The sequence below is a fragment of the Apteryx rowi genome, unplaced genomic scaffold (genome assembly GCF_003343035.1).
Source record: "Apteryx rowi isolate R43461 unplaced genomic scaffold, aptRow1 scaffold_4, whole genome shotgun sequence".
Taxonomy (NCBI): Eukaryota; Metazoa; Chordata; class Aves; order Apterygiformes; family Apterygidae; genus Apteryx; species Apteryx rowi.
In genome coordinates, this window is record NW_020450529.1 from 560,064 (window position 1) to 576,293 (window position 16,230).

The following is a 16,230-nucleotide window of genomic DNA, read 5'->3' on the forward strand; positions in this document are numbered from 1 at the left end:
TAAGCTTCTGGGGTGTTACCTGGTCCTTCCTGGGGAGCTCTTCAGTCCTAAATACTGGTATAGTGGCTGCCTCACAAATGCAGTAGAGGGAAAGGAGACAGTGAGGACGGGAGGACCGAACTCTCACAAGGGTAGAGAGCTTGTTCCTTAGCTCTGCTGCGCCTTGTCTCTTCCGTCAAGGGATACAGCTTGACCTAATGATGCTCTCTGAGGCATGATGGCAGAGGGCTGTATTTGAAGGATGTAATAGCAAGGAGCTAAATAAAATACAGGACATGTGATAAAGAATGATAATGCACTGTCCTGAAATCGAGCAGGTAAGCCAGGAGGTCCTGACAATAGATATTTATTCCAGCAGAAAAGTGTCATGCATTCTTTTCTTTTGGCTACCGAGTTCAGTTAACAAGGAAGTCAAGGTACAGCAGGTCAGACAATACACAAGGCTAATTCAAAGGTTATTGTTCATTGCAGGATATCCTTGCTGGTTGCAATGTGCTTCAGCAACACACTCCCCCTTTCTCAGGCTCTGCAATCCCAACCCCTGCCTATCTCCTCTGTTGTACATCCTTCCTCGCTCCCAGGTGGGCTCTCAGATCCTTATCAGTGGTGTACAGCCAAGGTAGATCAAAAACAGATTTTTACGGGTTCCGTGAGGGGCTTGTTCCTTCCATGCCCCATGCTGAGTGAGGAATGGGAAACAGGAAAATGGGGAATGACCCAATTCTGGGTTTCCTGTGGAAGGCTGGAAGAATGTTCTTGGAGAGGGAGAGTGTTCCCAGGTCTGAAAAACAGCAGGGGATATGGAAAGTAAAGCAGGAAAATCCAGTGCAAATCAGATAGCTACTTTAAAGACTGACATCCTGATTTTATTTTTGTCATTAGAAAGAGCCTGACAACCTAGGCCTGGAAAGCAATGAGTACCAAGTGAAAATTGGCCTTATCTCATGTGAGATCCAGATTGTTTCCGACAAAGTCATTCACTGTTCGGTCAACGAGTCGCTGAGCACCTCGGAAAGACAGTTACCTGTGACGGTAAGTCCTGGAAGCCTTCCAGCTCTAAGCTTGCAGGGCAAAAGGGGTTCTTGTTGCAAACCTTGTACGCAAAGGAGTCAGTTGTATGCACAAGCAGGGCCATGAAGTCATGAGCTGCCAGGGACACACTCACAGACAGCCTTACAGACAGAGGGGTGGACAAAATGTGCTATGCTTACAGCTGTCCCCAAGACTGCTGCTTCAGTGAGATGTAGGTATAGTCACCACCAAGGCTATCCGAAGTCGTGGAGAGGGGCTGCCATGCTCCGAATCATGAGGCGCAGACAGCTGAATGCTGGGTCGTTCCTGCTGAGTTAACTTGAGAACTGGTTGGCTTTGCTGTAAGTTGTGAGAGGGAGATTTTGTCAGTTCTAGTAAGGCAGTGTAAAATCCCAGGCTTGTGATTTTTCATCACTTGCAGTAATTTTCTTTCTGGCCCTTGTGAGATGAGTTTGGGGATTTCCACCAGTTTTCAGTCAGTCAGCCCTCTTATTGTCAGCAGAAGAGCTACAAGTAGACATGAAGATATAAACCTTAATAAGCCTTAGTAAATCACTAGAGGAGGGTCCCTGCAATATGGGGAGATTAAGAGGACGACACAGGACTGGAAAGTTCATACTGTTGCTTCCCAGTGGCTACCATTTTGCCACTGTGAGGAATTTAGTCTTCAGGGCTGTCGTGCCTCAGAACTACTTTCATCTTTATGCATTCTGCAAAATTCACAGCATTCTCTTACTGTCCGTCCGTCCTTCCCTGAGCTTCTTGCCCTCAATTTCTTTCATATGCAGCCCATTGCTACTTAGGGATGTGGTCATGGCTCTTCATACTTGGAGAGACAATGCCTCCATCTCCATGGTCTGAGAACTTGCAGCCTCCATCCCAACTGAGTTTCCTTCCAGTAGATGTGTTAATATTGAATTAGCAGGAGTCTGTGGCTTGGGCAGGGAGGAGAAGGGGTGCAGAGGGATTTGTAGAATCTGTGGACTTACACTGCCCAGAAAAACAGCATGAAGATGTACCATCAGTTCCACCAATGGAGTTGTCCAGTTTACTGGTTGTGGTCTATTGTGCATGAAATTCTGTTGCAAATGGCAAAGAAGGAAATGCAGAAGTAGCAGAATTTCTTAAGTCACTTTAATGGAAATTTTAAATAGGGTAATTTTGGTTTTAGTGAGAACTGAAAAACAGGGAAATCCCTTTGGGGAAAAAAAGGAATTTATGAGTTTGCTAGTTTGGGTTTGACATAAAACATTCAGGGTAATGCCCTAGTAGTTCCTTAGAAAACAAGAGGTTGATACACAACACTAAAGTAACACATAGCTATTGGGAGTGTAGCTGAATAATCAACTTGCATTCATATGTGTATGCACTTATTAACCTTCATATATGTTTTGAGTTATTGCCTGCTGGCCATTTCATAGGCAACAGCTGTCTTTTGGAATATAATCTGAATAGCTTTTGTAACATTGGGCCAGACTTATGTGATGGGCACTAACTAATTTTCATTACTAATAGTTATCAAGGGCCTGCAGAAATCACACCTGTTCTGTTGCTGATGTGACTTCTTCCTTTTGGATAGCTGAAATGTTTGTTGTTGTGACTGCCCAGTTTGTTGTTTAAATGGTAGAGCTTAGGTCTGCAGTGATGAGAGGAAAGGAAAATACCCCTTTAAAATGTGTCCCACTATAGATCTTAATTCTGACAGTGATTCTGAGTATGCCTGTTCTGTAAAGCTGTTCGTGGACTATGTCTACATTAGCAAGTAGTGCAGCGCAGTAGGAGCCAGTCTGTAGAATGAAACAAGCGGTGCTGAAGATCTCACTTTCGAATGAGTGTGTGTTCTGGGGATTACTTTCTAGTGGCTCTTGTGGGAGTACATTAGTTGAATTGGAGCTTAATTTTGGTTTAGTTTAATCCCAGCGGAATCCAGTTTGCATCCTGGAAGACTCCAAGACTGCTCCATCATGTAAAGCAGGGTGCAGGAAGCAGGCAGATCAGGACTACGCCGGGGATCCGAACTGAGGTGCCAGCCTAGACACAGCCTTCATCTGGGGGAGCTCTGCCCCAGCGGGGGGATGGGTCTTCCCAGAAGTGGAGGTCTGTCCTCCAACCCTGTCAAATCTCTGCATCCCCACCATGTGGTGGAGTCAGGAAATGTTGCCATTTAACCCAGAGCCTAATCAAATCTGCTTGTAAAAATTGTGATGATTAGACCTGTCCAAATGAAAAAGAGAAAAGTTTCCCAAGGCCTTCAAACCGTTTTTGTTCATGACCAAATCATTTAAACACTGGATTAAACAGTGAGCATGGGATTTCTCCTCTGGAAAATGGGAAGGATTGAATTAGTGAAAAAAATATGACTCAAAGCGCAGCCAGGACTTGCCTCATGATAGCTTTTCAGAGAAAATGCACAAAAATCTTGAGGTTAGATAGGATTGTTTATACAGACTGTGAAATGAACATCCTCAGATATTCCCATGGAAGCAAATCTACGTACAGCTGGGTATGGAAGTTGTGCACGCGTGTCTTTGGGCATTCTAGCCTCTGCCTCCGTCCTGGTTTGCAGAACCAGCTGAAGCGACCTTTCCCTGCCAGCCGCAGCGGGGATTAGCTGATTCTCCAACCCACAGCACAGTACAGATGTAACCAAAGCTCCTGCCATTGAGTACTGCTCGCAGATACCACCAGAGACATTGCCAGTGCCAGGGGCCATTTAAAGGGCAGGTAGAAGGCCAAATTATGGATTACAGGAGTGGAAGCCTGACTCTGTAGTCCAGCATTGATGGTTAGAGGCACTGAAGGTTTTCATGACCCCTGACTGAAGCCCTCTGAATTGCCCTCTGGAAGGGCAGTCCTCCCTGTTACCTATGGAGAGAACAGTATAGAAAGAATACCATCCAAACTTATTTAGATAGGTTTAAGGTAGGCGAGGTGAATACCCTCACCTGGAATGTAGGAATTAGTGTTTCCCCAAGGGCATGGAGCTGTGCGCTACATGGTGTTTCATGCCATGGATATGGTGGGAAGGCACTGCTTGTGCCGTTTCTCTTGCTGGCTTGTGTGGTGTGGAATGACGGTGGCCTCCATACATGATACCAGGCAATCACAGCCAGTACAGGAAGGAAACTTGTGCTCTTCAGCCAATCTTTTCTCTTGAGATGCCTGAGCAAATGCTCCTCACTGCTACTTTAGCCCAGCTGCTTAGATTTTTCTGTAACTTAATGCACAATTTGTATCTCTTCTGGAGACACTGCATGATACAGATGGATTCATAAGGTTATTCCATCTCTTCCCAACCTCATTTCGTTTTTTTTGCTCAAGTTTCTCTTGCTTCTCATTCCTTTAGAGAAGTAAAACTCACATTTCCAGAAGTGAAAGACTTATGTGTGGTCATGAGTTTTCCTTATCAGATGATGCTATTGAACCCTTTCATCTCAGAAGCGTAGAGAACCTTTTATAAACAGTGATGAGTAAACTTATCAACCTGCCTGTGATGTGTGTTTGCCTCTTCCTTTATGGTGATCAGGAGACTGAAACACTGAGTTCAAGTGGTTTGTGCTTGGTGTCGCAAGAAGTATGAGTTGGGAGTAGAGCCAGCACCTCCTGACACCCAGTCCAGTACTTTAACCACAAGATAATAACGTGCCCAGAGATGAGTAATTACTGATTTTTGTTCCTTTATTTTTATTTCAAAGTCTTTCAAGTTTCTTTACCTTTCTTTCCCTGAATGGTAGCAGTTCTGCTTTTAGAGAAGAAAAGAGAGTGAAGCCAGGATTAAAAAGCCATTAAAAGGCCTGTCAAAGTTGGATGATTAGCAGAAGTGGTTTTCTAGTAAAAGTAGTACAGGCAGTTCTGTATTTTATGGTGTGTTCTTTAAGACAGGGTTTGATGCTGGCTCAGTAGGTTCTGCCACCATACTCAATTAGCACGGCACTTTAGCATGCTTGGGGCTGCTTTTTCATTTTGAAGGGAACTGGTTTGCATACCTCTGCTCCAAAGAGCTGCAGTGGAGAAAACTGAGCAGTTCTGAGCAACTAGAAAATCTCCTGTGGCATCTTTGGGAGGTCGCGAGAGTCCTGGGCATCCATTGTGTTACTTTAGGCTGTTGTGACTCCACTGGGCTTGCTTCTGTTTTCCATTAATATATACAAGAAGGGAATTGGGCCATTTTGACACAGACGAAGTCCCCGCAGGCCTGGCAGTGATAGGCACAGTCTAACCTCCCCTCCTGAAGCCTCATGGTTGCTGAGCCAGTGTGGTCAGCCTGCATCTTGGGCTAAGGGCTCCATGTCTGCCAAGCACTTCCCCCTTTAGTCCCTTTCTGCTCAAGTGCCAAGCTGTTTGATAACTAGCTGCTCAGCTGTTGGTTTTCCTCCTTCCTTTTCCTTCTCTAGATCCAAGTTGGAAAGTTCAACCACACAATTGCCATGCTACACCTTGGGGGAGGAGAGACTGCAATCATCGTCTCCATTGTCATCTGCAGTATCTTGCTGGTCCTGTCTGTTGTAGGTAAGGGAACAAAAAGTTGAGTTCCCAGGTCATGTTGAGATTTTTTTCACTGCATGTGGAGAGATGCAGATCCAGCGGTCCGTCTAGCCCAAGGCCCTGTCTTCAGTAATAGCCAGTGGCAGACACCTAGCAAAGAGCATAAAGAACAGATAAACACCCTTTGTTACGGATCTGGAGCAAGCACCGCAGGAGTTTGCTAACCTCATTAGATGCTATACAGCACACCTGTATCCTCTGGCTAGTGTATCTTTTCATCACATGATCAGAATCACTGTGCAGCAAGAAAACCATCAGTTCACAGCAAATGAGGTGTTTCTAATAAGGATTTAATTTATTTTTAATAAAAGTTTTTATGCATACTATTTCTTAAATGCACCACTAGTCATCAGAAACATATTTCTGGAAGTGTGGGAAGGCTATCAGACAAGGACACCGTAATACAGGTGGTAAACCTCTTGAAATCTATATTCATTAATCAGCTGGAATGTATTAATATACAGTTGAGTATTTTACAGCCCAGACCTAAATTGAAGATGACAGTTACAGTATGATCATTAAGTTCCAGCTGGTTTGACTTATGTACAGATAGTCAACAACTGCCTGGTCAGATACCAGTTTTGTCATAGGTGTTAAACCAACACTGAGTTTAGCTTTCTGTACCCATGTCAGCAGTTCCACACAGATGAGCACTCTGATCCCAGCTTCAGCTGCTCCTAATGATCTGCTCCAAAAGGCTTGTTCTGTCTCTCTTTTCCAGCTCTCTTTGTGTTTTGCACAAAGAGCCGTAGAGCAGAGCGCTACTGGCAGAAAACTTTGCTCCAGATGGAAGAAATGGAGTCCCAGATCCGAGAGGAAATCCGCAAAGGTAAGTCACTGTGCTGCTGACAGAGCCAGGATTACGAGGGAGATGTCAGAATAACAGGATTGAAGCAGTTCACCTTCTGCTTTATAGGAGTGTTTAAAGGAACAGGAACTTAGCCTGAGTTTTTGTCATTGCCTTTGTGTTTCAGCATGGTTTGTGAATAAGGCTCTGTGGTTGGATGTGTGACTTTGTCACTGTCTTGCTGCCTGACCTGGGCAAGCCACTTATCTTCAGTGCCACTGGTTTCCCTGTCCTGGAGTTAATAACTCTTGGCTGTGACAAAAGATTGCTCGAAAGCCACACTGATTTATAACATGCTTTGTTAATGGGCACAACAAAAATTGCAATACACTCCTGCTAGAACAACTGGAGAAGCATTTCAAGCATCCACATTTGCTGTCTTCTCAGTACGTGAATCTCTTCAACATACACTGAAATTCTCCTCCTCCAGAACCAGACTCTGCAAGACTGGTATCCTGGCGGCAATGAAAATTTTCTCTCTGTAAGAGCTACAGGATATGATGTATAATGCTGACAGTTAAACCCTGAATGTAATCTGCTGCTCCTTGAGAAAACTCTGCTTCAGCTCACTCAAGGGAAAAGGCTTGAGGAGGCAGAGACGAGACATCCAATATATTTCAGTGCCAGCCTCCCTGCTAACTGACTCAGCTGGTAGATTATCAGAGCTCTTACCATCTGTGGGTCTCTTTGCCTAAGGTTTTGCTGAGCTGCAGACAGACATGACAGACCTGACCAAGGAGTTAAACCGCAGCCAAGGGATCCCGTTCCTGGAATACAAGCACTTTGTCACCCGGACATTCTTCCCCAAAGTAAGACAATAACACATTTCACAGGCACCTAATCACTCCCAGTTCCTTCCTAACCAAATCAGGTCTCTGCTTTCCCTCTGCTAAAGGGTCATTACAGTGTAACAAAATCATTCCACTGTTATATATCTGGTTGTCATGTATTTCAGCCTTAATTATCATCAAAACTGGAGCCACAGCTCTTTGGGTGTGAAGTAAGGTCGGGCTTGGTTAGAATGTGATAGGAGCCTTGCAGAGGGAAAAAAACAGATGAGACGCCATTCGTGGGGTCAGACTTGTACTAGCTCCCCAGTTCGATGCATTTGGATACCCTCTTCTAAAGGTGCTGTCTCTCACATGAGAAGAAAATGCTAGGGACATCCAGTTCTCCCCTAGTGGTTCCAGTTGTACCCCAGTGGTCTGTTTGGATGAAGCTGAGGCTGTAAGATGGTATTTCCTGTCAGTGTTCAGGGAAAGGTGGCTTTTTGTTCTAAGTCAGCATACTCCCTAGGTTTTCCAGCTGCATTGCCAATTCTCACTCATTAGATATCTCTGTGTCTTCTTTTCTCTCCTCCCTGTCCAAAATTGGGCATATGGTGTCACCAGTAAGAGGCCTCTAGGGCGCAGAGTCCCAGTGTGTCTACCCAGAGTCCTCCTTCAGGACTGCCCTAGACATGACAATTCCATAGTTCCCATCACCAGCTGCTCTGCTGTGGTGCTGTGTGCTGTTAACAGCAGCTATATTTCACCCCTGAGGCAGTTGCATTTCAGTGGCGAAGAGTGAGATGATGATTTATGACTGCAGAGTGTTTCATTAGTAGTTATTACCCAGACTTTTAAGTTATCCAATCTCTATATATCTGCAAACTAGACTCCTTAAGATTCAGGCTACTATATGAATGTTAGAGATTTAAACATTTTCCCCATCTGTTTCAAAAGTTACATATGTTAAAACACCCAGTAGTCCTTTGTTTTGACTTACTCTTCTATAATGCGTTCTCTTCTAGGATCTTCTAGCTGTCAGATTAGTCTATTTGCAGTCTCCTACTCTAACAGCCTTGTGTCTGCTAAGACATCTGCCTCCCCCCATTCCTGTGGCGTTTGTTCATTCAAGAGGCTCTTGCAAAGTGTTTAAAGGCTTTGTAAAGCATTCCAATGCATTTCTTCATAATGGGTGGTCTTCAGTCCTGATGACATTTCTCTCCATCTTGCTCCCTTGTGGTGTATGGCAAATGAGAAGGGCTCTGGTCTCGTTCACCCGCTCTCTCCTGATGGCTTGCTCTCGTTGCAGTGTTCCTCACTCTATGAGGAGTGCTACATTCTGCCTTCCCAGCAGCTCAACTCCCAGGTGGGGTCCCAGGTCCAAGAAACTCATCCGCTCCTGGTGGGAGAATGGAAAGTAAGTAATCCATTAACAAAACAAATGTTCTTTGACAGTTACTAACCATACTCTTATGTGTTGACAGTGTCATGTATTTTCTTGTGGTGCATGGGGAATGCTTGATCACTCAAAACATTTAACGCATACCAGCACTAGATCAGCTTTTGCTGACGGGAGAAGACAGATCTGTTAAATTCTGCTCTCACATGAAGGATCTCTGTCATGAGATCCTCCCCAGTTTCACTGTGGACTGTTCTTTGTAGGTGTACCATATTGTATGTCATTTCAGTCCCATATGCAGCTCATCATAAATAAGCTCAACAGAGATTCCTCCCAAGCAGGAGTTCAGTAAAAACTCTTGTTGTCCCAGAGCTAGGTTTCATGTGGACAGAGGTTGGAATCATAGAGTCAAAGAGTAATTTAGCTTGGAGTGGAGCTCTGGAGTTCATCTAGTCCAACCCCCTGCCGAAAGCAGTTCCAGCTAGACTCAGGCCCTTGTCCAGTCGAGTTTCAAGTATCTTCAAAAATGGAAATCCCACAGCCTCTCTGGGGAGACTGCAATAAGATCTCCCCTTCACCACCTCTTTTTAAGGCTGAACAAGCCCAGCTTTCTCAGCTTCTTCTAGTACGTCAAGTTCTCCAGCCCCCTGATTGTTTTAGCAGCCCTCCAGTGCACTTGCTCCAGTTTGTCAATGTCCGTCTTGTACTGGGGAGCCCAAAACTGGACACAGTACTCCAGATGCAGTCTCACAAGTGCCGAATGGAGAGAAATAATCTCTTCCATTGACCTGCTGGCTATGCTGATTCTAATACAGCCCAGTATGCAGTTGGCATCTTTGCTGCAAAAGCACACTGCTAACTCATTTCAAATAGGAGGGAGTAAGGGGATCTTCAGGACTGTATCTGTGTTCAATGGGATCATCCTTACAGTCAGGTAGGATAAAGGCCAGGGAAAAGCAACAGACAGTGCTTTTCTCACTCTAATTTCCAAATTTTTCTTTAGATTCCTGAAAACTGCAGACCCAATATGGAAGAAGGAATCTCACTGTTCTCCACCTTGCTCAACAACAAGCACTTTCTCATTGTGTTTGTCCATGCTCTCGAACAACAGAAAGACTTTGCTGTTAGAGACAGGTAGGAGCTTCAGAAGGCCATGTACAAAGCAGCACTGGCAGCCAACCCTTCTGCGTGGGGTGCACGTGGGCCACAGCAGGCGTCTGTGCCAGCAGTGCCGGCCTGATCACAGCTCAGACTGCTGCTGCCACTTGACTATGTGGGGAGGTGGCCCCTGAGCCCACATAGTTCCCACTGCTTGCTGAGGCTGCCGACGAGGGAGCTATTGAGCATATCACCTGTCCTACCCAGCATGTTAACTGAGACCTGCCAACACATTTTCCATAGGCCTGTGGCTGTTAGCTGTTGTTCACCTAGGCTATATTTGAGCCAAAGACCTGGCAGCTGGAAGAGACTCTGATTTATTCCTAACCACTAAGCAATCCAGTCCATCTCTGGGGTCATGCATTTTTGTTGAAGGCTGAGTTACACTGGCCTCCTGTATTAGAAGTGGATTGCCTGTAAACCTTCTCTGTTATCCTGAAGAGCTCCGAAAGCTACTATAGGTAATTCCCTCTTGCAGTGTTTGTATCCCTAAACTCTTTGTTTACCAGTACAAGCTGACCTGAGGTTGAGCAGCTGGACTGAAAGATGGCTTGAAATTTAACTCCTTTGAGAAGGCTCATGAAAATTGTCTGAAATACTGCCCTTGTGTTAATTTTTTTTTTATGCCAGTTGGTGGCTTAGTCTTGGGATCAGTCCTTGAATCATACACTTTCTTTTTCAGGTGTAACCTGGCGTCCCTGCTTACTATTGCATTGCATGGGAAACTAGAGTATTACACCAGCATCATGAAGGACCTCTTGGTGGATCTCATAGATGCTTCAGCTTCCAAAAACCCCAAGCTGATGCTGAGGAGAACTGAATCTGTAGTGGAGAAGATGCTCACCAACTGGATGTCCATCTGCATGTACAGCTATCTCAGAGTAAGAGAACCAGATCAGTGCTATTCTAGGTGTGAGTTCTAGACTGCATTCAAGTGTAATGAGGGAGTCATGGGTCAGCTGAGGACCAAAATATCTGTGAGCATTGCCAGTTCCCTTGTAACTAATAATCAACAAACTCTTACAGATTGAAATGTTCAAGTGTGAAAAAGCAACCTTAAGTTTGATTGCTTCTCCACTTCTGTGTGGGGATTTGGTGAGATCAGACTTTACCGCAGACTTTCTGGTATGGCTTGCATTTTGTAAGGCCAGAGCATTAATAGAACTATGTTCTTTCCATTTGTTACCATGTTTGAGAAGAGAGCCATAAGGGAATTAAAAAACGATAACTAAAATGGTTTGAGGTTTTGGAAAGCGTTCCAGTTATTTGTTGTTTTCCCTGACAAGCTTGCATAGCCTTACTGATGGTCGTCAGATAGTTCAGCTTTTTCCGTTTTGAATGCAAGAGCACAGACTATTAAGACGGAATCATAGCACACAGGGTAGGAACATTATTCTCTTGTCATTGTTCATTTGTATGTGGGGATTCTCACACTGAAAGTGTCTTTATGGTTCCAAGCTGGTCAGACAAGTCTTAGCAAGAGAGGCAGGGACTCATCTCAGAAGCCTATCTTCCTACTCTAACCTAAACAGAATATATTTGGCATCTCAGAGCACATCAGCAGTCCATCTGCTCAGTCCTTTATCTCCAGCATTTGCCAATTCTGGTTGGAATTTCCCAGAAGAATTGAGCAATAACATAATTGATTCCACAGCAGTTAATTGGAGAACACCCTATTATACCCATAGAGGAGTGCCTAGAAAAGGCTTTTAAAAAAATCTTTTTGCAAAGTATTTGTTACAGCCACAGAAGCAATACTGTATTGTCCTCGTACATATCATAATGTCTTCTGATCCCAGCTGATGATCACTTTTGTCCTAAGCCCTGTGGTTTTATAGTTCTTAATCTTTTATTTTAGCTCATATGATTAGCTAGTGTAATGAAAGAAAAGTTACAGGAAAGAATAAGGATGGCTGTGCCAATAGAGCACAGCTATCCATTTGTAAGAGCAGAAGCGAGTGAATTACTGAATTTTTTTTAATCTTTAGTTTTTGTGCCTGTAGTTAAACCATTAGGGAGAAAAAGTGCTGATCTCTCCTTTTGGAGAGAGGAGACCACATGTGAGGCATCTGATCCAACTTCATTTTCTGCTAAAAATGGACATTGTGCAAGAAGGCTTTCTCAGAGGAAAAAAAAAAAAAAAAAAGAGGAAAGAAAGTTGAGTTTTATCACATGGGCCTTAAGACTTGGACATTTTACAAAGCTAATTAACAGTGGCTGTAGCTCTTAAATAGCTCCCAAGTTCCAGTGTATCATCCTGTCCTCCCAGCATCGAGCCCTCAGGTCAGACAGGGAGAGGGCTGCTGTTTGGCTGCTGGCCAAGGTAAGAGTAGTGCTCACGTCGTCTTCCCCCGGCCTGGACCCGAGGCCGGTCGCAAAGCGACAGCTTTGTCCCCGCATCGCGCGCGGAGGAACTGCCCTGGGTAGTCAGGGAAAGCCAGCCGCAGATTGTGATTCATAAATGCTAATGTAAACCATGAAGCTGGTTTGTTTGTTCCCCTCTATCTTGGCTTTGTTCCACCGGAGGGGAAGATAAAAGACAGATGTTATAAATAGAAGCTTGTTCTGAAGGAGGGCTGTGATAATGCTTTAATTTTATGGAGTCCTGGGGAGTGGGCTAGAGCCAACAGATTGGAATAAGCCTGCAGGTAGAAGGGAGCTGAGGAGAAAAGGGCTCTGGCTGGACAGGAGTGACACCGTCTCGGTGGCCAGCTTTTAATCTTCCCTCTTCCTGCTGCATGACAGCCTGGGATGTTTTGTGGAGAGGAGGCAGAGAGGACGGCACACTGCTGATGTCATCAGGTCTCCTCATTTTTCTGTATGAGCGAACGTGCCTGGCAGCCCCCGTGACTTCAGCTGAACTTGCAGCGACGCGGCGCCTCCGACAGCCGGGCAGCAGTGACTTGCCTCCAGAGGCCCTGCCATAAGTGCTGCTCCCGCCGTTAGTCTGCGGGGGGGCTGGGGCACGAGTGTTAAATCTCGCTCGGGACGCAGTGTTGCTGACCGCAGAGCCTCCCCAGCACAGCATCTCTCTGAAACCTTGGGGTACCTCAGCCAGGAGTTGTCTTGCTCCAGTTACAGCCTCACCGACCTGAGTAACTGTAGATACTGTCCCTTTCTCATGGCCTCTTTGTGCTGTAGTTTTGATTATAAAAATAGTATTAATTTTAAAAAATTAATAAAGCCCATCTCCCAGACTTGAAAGGCCCTGCTGAGCAAAATCTGTCATTTCTGTCCTCCCCCTGCAGCCCTCCCATGCCCGGGCTGCAGCCGTCTCTCGCGCAGATCTAGACGCGTGCGGTGGGTGAGGGACGGGGCTGGCCGTGGTGGGGGTCCCAGGCTCGTGCTCGCTGGCCCCTGTGCACGTCCTCTGTCGGCACCAGCATGGGCCCGCTGGCAGCGCTGTTCAGCTCAAAAGCGTATTCTGTGTTTTCAGTTTGTTCTGAGAGGTAGATGGATTTTCAGGACAGGCTAATATCGTTCACTTGGGTATTCATTCCACTGCTTGCTTTATGTGGTCAGCCTAAAGCTATGAAAATAAAGACCATTGTTATACTTTCTACCACAGCCTATTTCCCGTCTCTGAAAAGTAAACATCCATCAATAGAGTGCAATAAAGTTTTGATTTCCCAGACACTTTCACATCACCCTCTCCTAATATGCTTTGCAATGAAGGTAGGAGACATAATCAGAGGAGAAACTGTGTTGCCTGCTGGAATATGAAGGAAGAGGAGAAGGGATAAGATGGAAATATTCAGAGAGGTCTTTCTGACTGTCAGTGGAGAAGAGGGCTCCAAACAGGCATTAGCCTCAATTGTGCAAAAGGACAGAGGGGTCTCCGTGCCAGATAAGCAGCCTGAGCATAGCTGCAATGCTCCCAGCATTGTATTTTGGCATAAACGGATGCAAAGCAAACTTGAAGTAAAAAAAAAAAAAAGCACCTCCTTACACGCAGGCTGATTTTAGCTCAAGGCTGTGATTTAAATACTAGTGATAGTCAAACAGCTCCCATGTGCCTTTTGTTCCTTTGGATCAAACCTTATTGCCTTCAGAGAGGCATTTCTTGGTTAAAAAAAAGAGGTTACCCGCCTGCCTGTAGCACTGGGCTGTCAGTCGTGTGACGACGGGTCTGGTTTTCGTTCTTGAATTATCCCCATTAATCACAATGTCTATTTGAAACAGCTGCTACAAAGGTCCCTGACGTTGTGCAGTGGAAAAATTCCAAGTGCTTGTATTTTCCCGTGTAAGTCAACGCTACATGCTTGAAACATTTGTTTCGTATTAATACTCTGCCTAACAGTCCGTCCATTTGTGTTCTGGGGAAAAATGATTTGAAGGAGCTGTCTTCAACTGGAAGAGAGTGGCAGGCCACAGTCACCAGTGGTCTAAACATATGCAGGGCACCTGAAGGCAATGGAGTTACCACTCTGACAGGGTGAGGTTTGGCTCTGTGTTTTCGGTAGATAGGATGAAGAAGTTTCAGGAAGCTTGCTGTTTGGGGTTGGAGTCAGAGAAGTATTTGAAAATTTGCAGCATTTGCACATTTGATGCAAACCTCTGTTTCTGCAGATCTGAGTAGGAATCACAGATGAAATGATCCATATGAGTACTTTCTGCTACCGCTTAGACTGGAAATGCTGGGGAAAAAAAGCCTTCCCTATATGATGTCTTAGTACCCTTGTGCCCAAGCCCTAACTGGATAGAGGGGCTGATAATTAAATGAAAATAAAAAAGGCAAACAAAATGGATCTGGAATACAGCATTTAGATCTGGGTGCAAACTTCCCAAAGTTTTGCAAGGGAGATAGAGCTGAGTTTTGGTTCTTCACATTATGCAAATAGAAGATCATCCCAAAATTAGCAGGCTCTTGGGATGAACAGCTGCTTTCTGTTCCTTTCCCACCCCAGTCTCACCAAGTCATCCTGGAAATGACTCTAATGTGTTCCTGGGAGGACAGCTCTAATGACTTGTCAGCCTTGTTGATAGGGCAGCAACATGTGAATCCGGTCTCTGCTCTAAATCTTTTTTTTTTTCCCCCAAGCATATAAAAATCAAACCCTCCCACACTCATCATGCATGAAACAGTTCAAATAATGCCAGCCTGAACTGTGCTTTCCATTACTTTAAAGTTATTTCAGTGCCCTGGGTAGCTTTAAGAGCCCATAACAGTTCAGTCAAAATTTAAAATGAAGTCTCGTTAAAATACATTCACAATAGGCGGAAAAAAGGCCCCAGAATGTGTTTTTTTTTAAGTAATTTTTTTCCTGAATCAGCACTAATCTTTTCGAGTTAAACTTCCTTTCTCCCATCTAGCCAAGTCCAAAGACAGTTTTGATTTGTTTCCAGATGAGTTTTCTGAACAATACTTGAGGTTTCCAAGTTTACCATTTTATCTGTAGTCCCTGCTTGCCAGCCCTCCTTTCCTCTCTTTGAAATTCACTGTCTGATTAGCACTTTTGCAGATTTCCATAACATCCCACGGTTTCTGAATTTGAAAGCCAAAAAGACAAACAAAAATAGTATCTAGCAGGCTGAGCACTGTAGTTTATTTCCTGTGCAGCAATTCTTGAGGATAAATCTTGTTCATTTACACTGCAGCAGGGTATGAAATACCCATTTCACTGGTTTCTCGGGCTGCCCCCTTTTCCTTTCCCACTGTATATTCACATTCATGGGAAGGTGCCACATGATCAGTCTCAGCACATACAGTATATGTCGACTTCAAGCAATAAAGAGCTCCTATATCAGCAGGACTCATACAGGCTTTTAATGTTTTTTTGAGGCAACTTTGTCACAGTTCACAGTCCACTAACTTCTTAATGTGGGTTGAATCTATATCCAGGATTCAGGCAGCATCAGAACTTTCAAATGAGGGACTGAACGGCAGGTTTCCAAACTCGGTGCTGGATTTAGCAGTTGGATTTGTCCCTACTACATGTTTAAATGTGTGCAGCATAAAGTTCCCATTCACAGCAGAGTCATAATTAGGATTTGTAAGCTCTTCTTGCATAAGATTAACTTGGCAATACTCCACAAGTCACATCACATCATAGTGAAAGCAGGTAGTGCAATCTGGGCATGTCTTGGTGTCAGGGTAATCCCTTGCCTGATGTCTCCTAATCTTGCCTTTTTCTCAGAAACCAACTTTTCTTTATGTCTCTGACTTTTTCTCGGCTCTCATGATCCTCAACTTCTAGTCCCTAGAGCACATCTTCACTTGTTTCTCCACTTTCTGGAAATTAGGCCTTTTTCCATTCCAGTAGCAACAGTTCTGCTGTTGAGCCTATTTTACGTTGCTTACTCAAAAGGAACATTGCAGAAAGTCATTAAATCCCAGCAGAAGGCCCAAATAACTTTCTTGTGTTCGTAAGGAAAGTTGCCCTTGGAAAATTAAATATGTGCACCATGGCACAGATGGTGTATGCCCACCTACAGCCGTGCTTTAGTGTCTTAATGTCAATTGCGCTGAATGCAGCCAGATC

General features: G+C 44.7%; 1 protein-coding gene across 1 annotated transcript in view; it reads left to right on the forward strand.

The window, feature by feature from the left end:
- Window positions 1–16,230, forward strand: part of PLXND1 (plexin D1) — a gene marked incomplete at its 5' end in the record, with an annotated part of 94,448 nt that overhangs the window by 56,854 nt on the left and 21,364 nt on the right. The window contains 7 exons of the mRNA XM_026074995.1: window positions 883–1,032; window positions 5,427–5,541; window positions 6,299–6,406; window positions 7,121–7,233; window positions 8,501–8,608; window positions 9,594–9,724; window positions 10,431–10,629. Coding sequence (XP_025930780.1) covers window positions 883–1,032; window positions 5,427–5,541; window positions 6,299–6,406; window positions 7,121–7,233; window positions 8,501–8,608; window positions 9,594–9,724; window positions 10,431–10,629 — 924 coding nt within the window. The remainder of the gene's footprint in view (window positions 1–882; window positions 1,033–5,426; window positions 5,542–6,298; window positions 6,407–7,120; window positions 7,234–8,500; window positions 8,609–9,593; window positions 9,725–10,430; window positions 10,630–16,230) is intronic.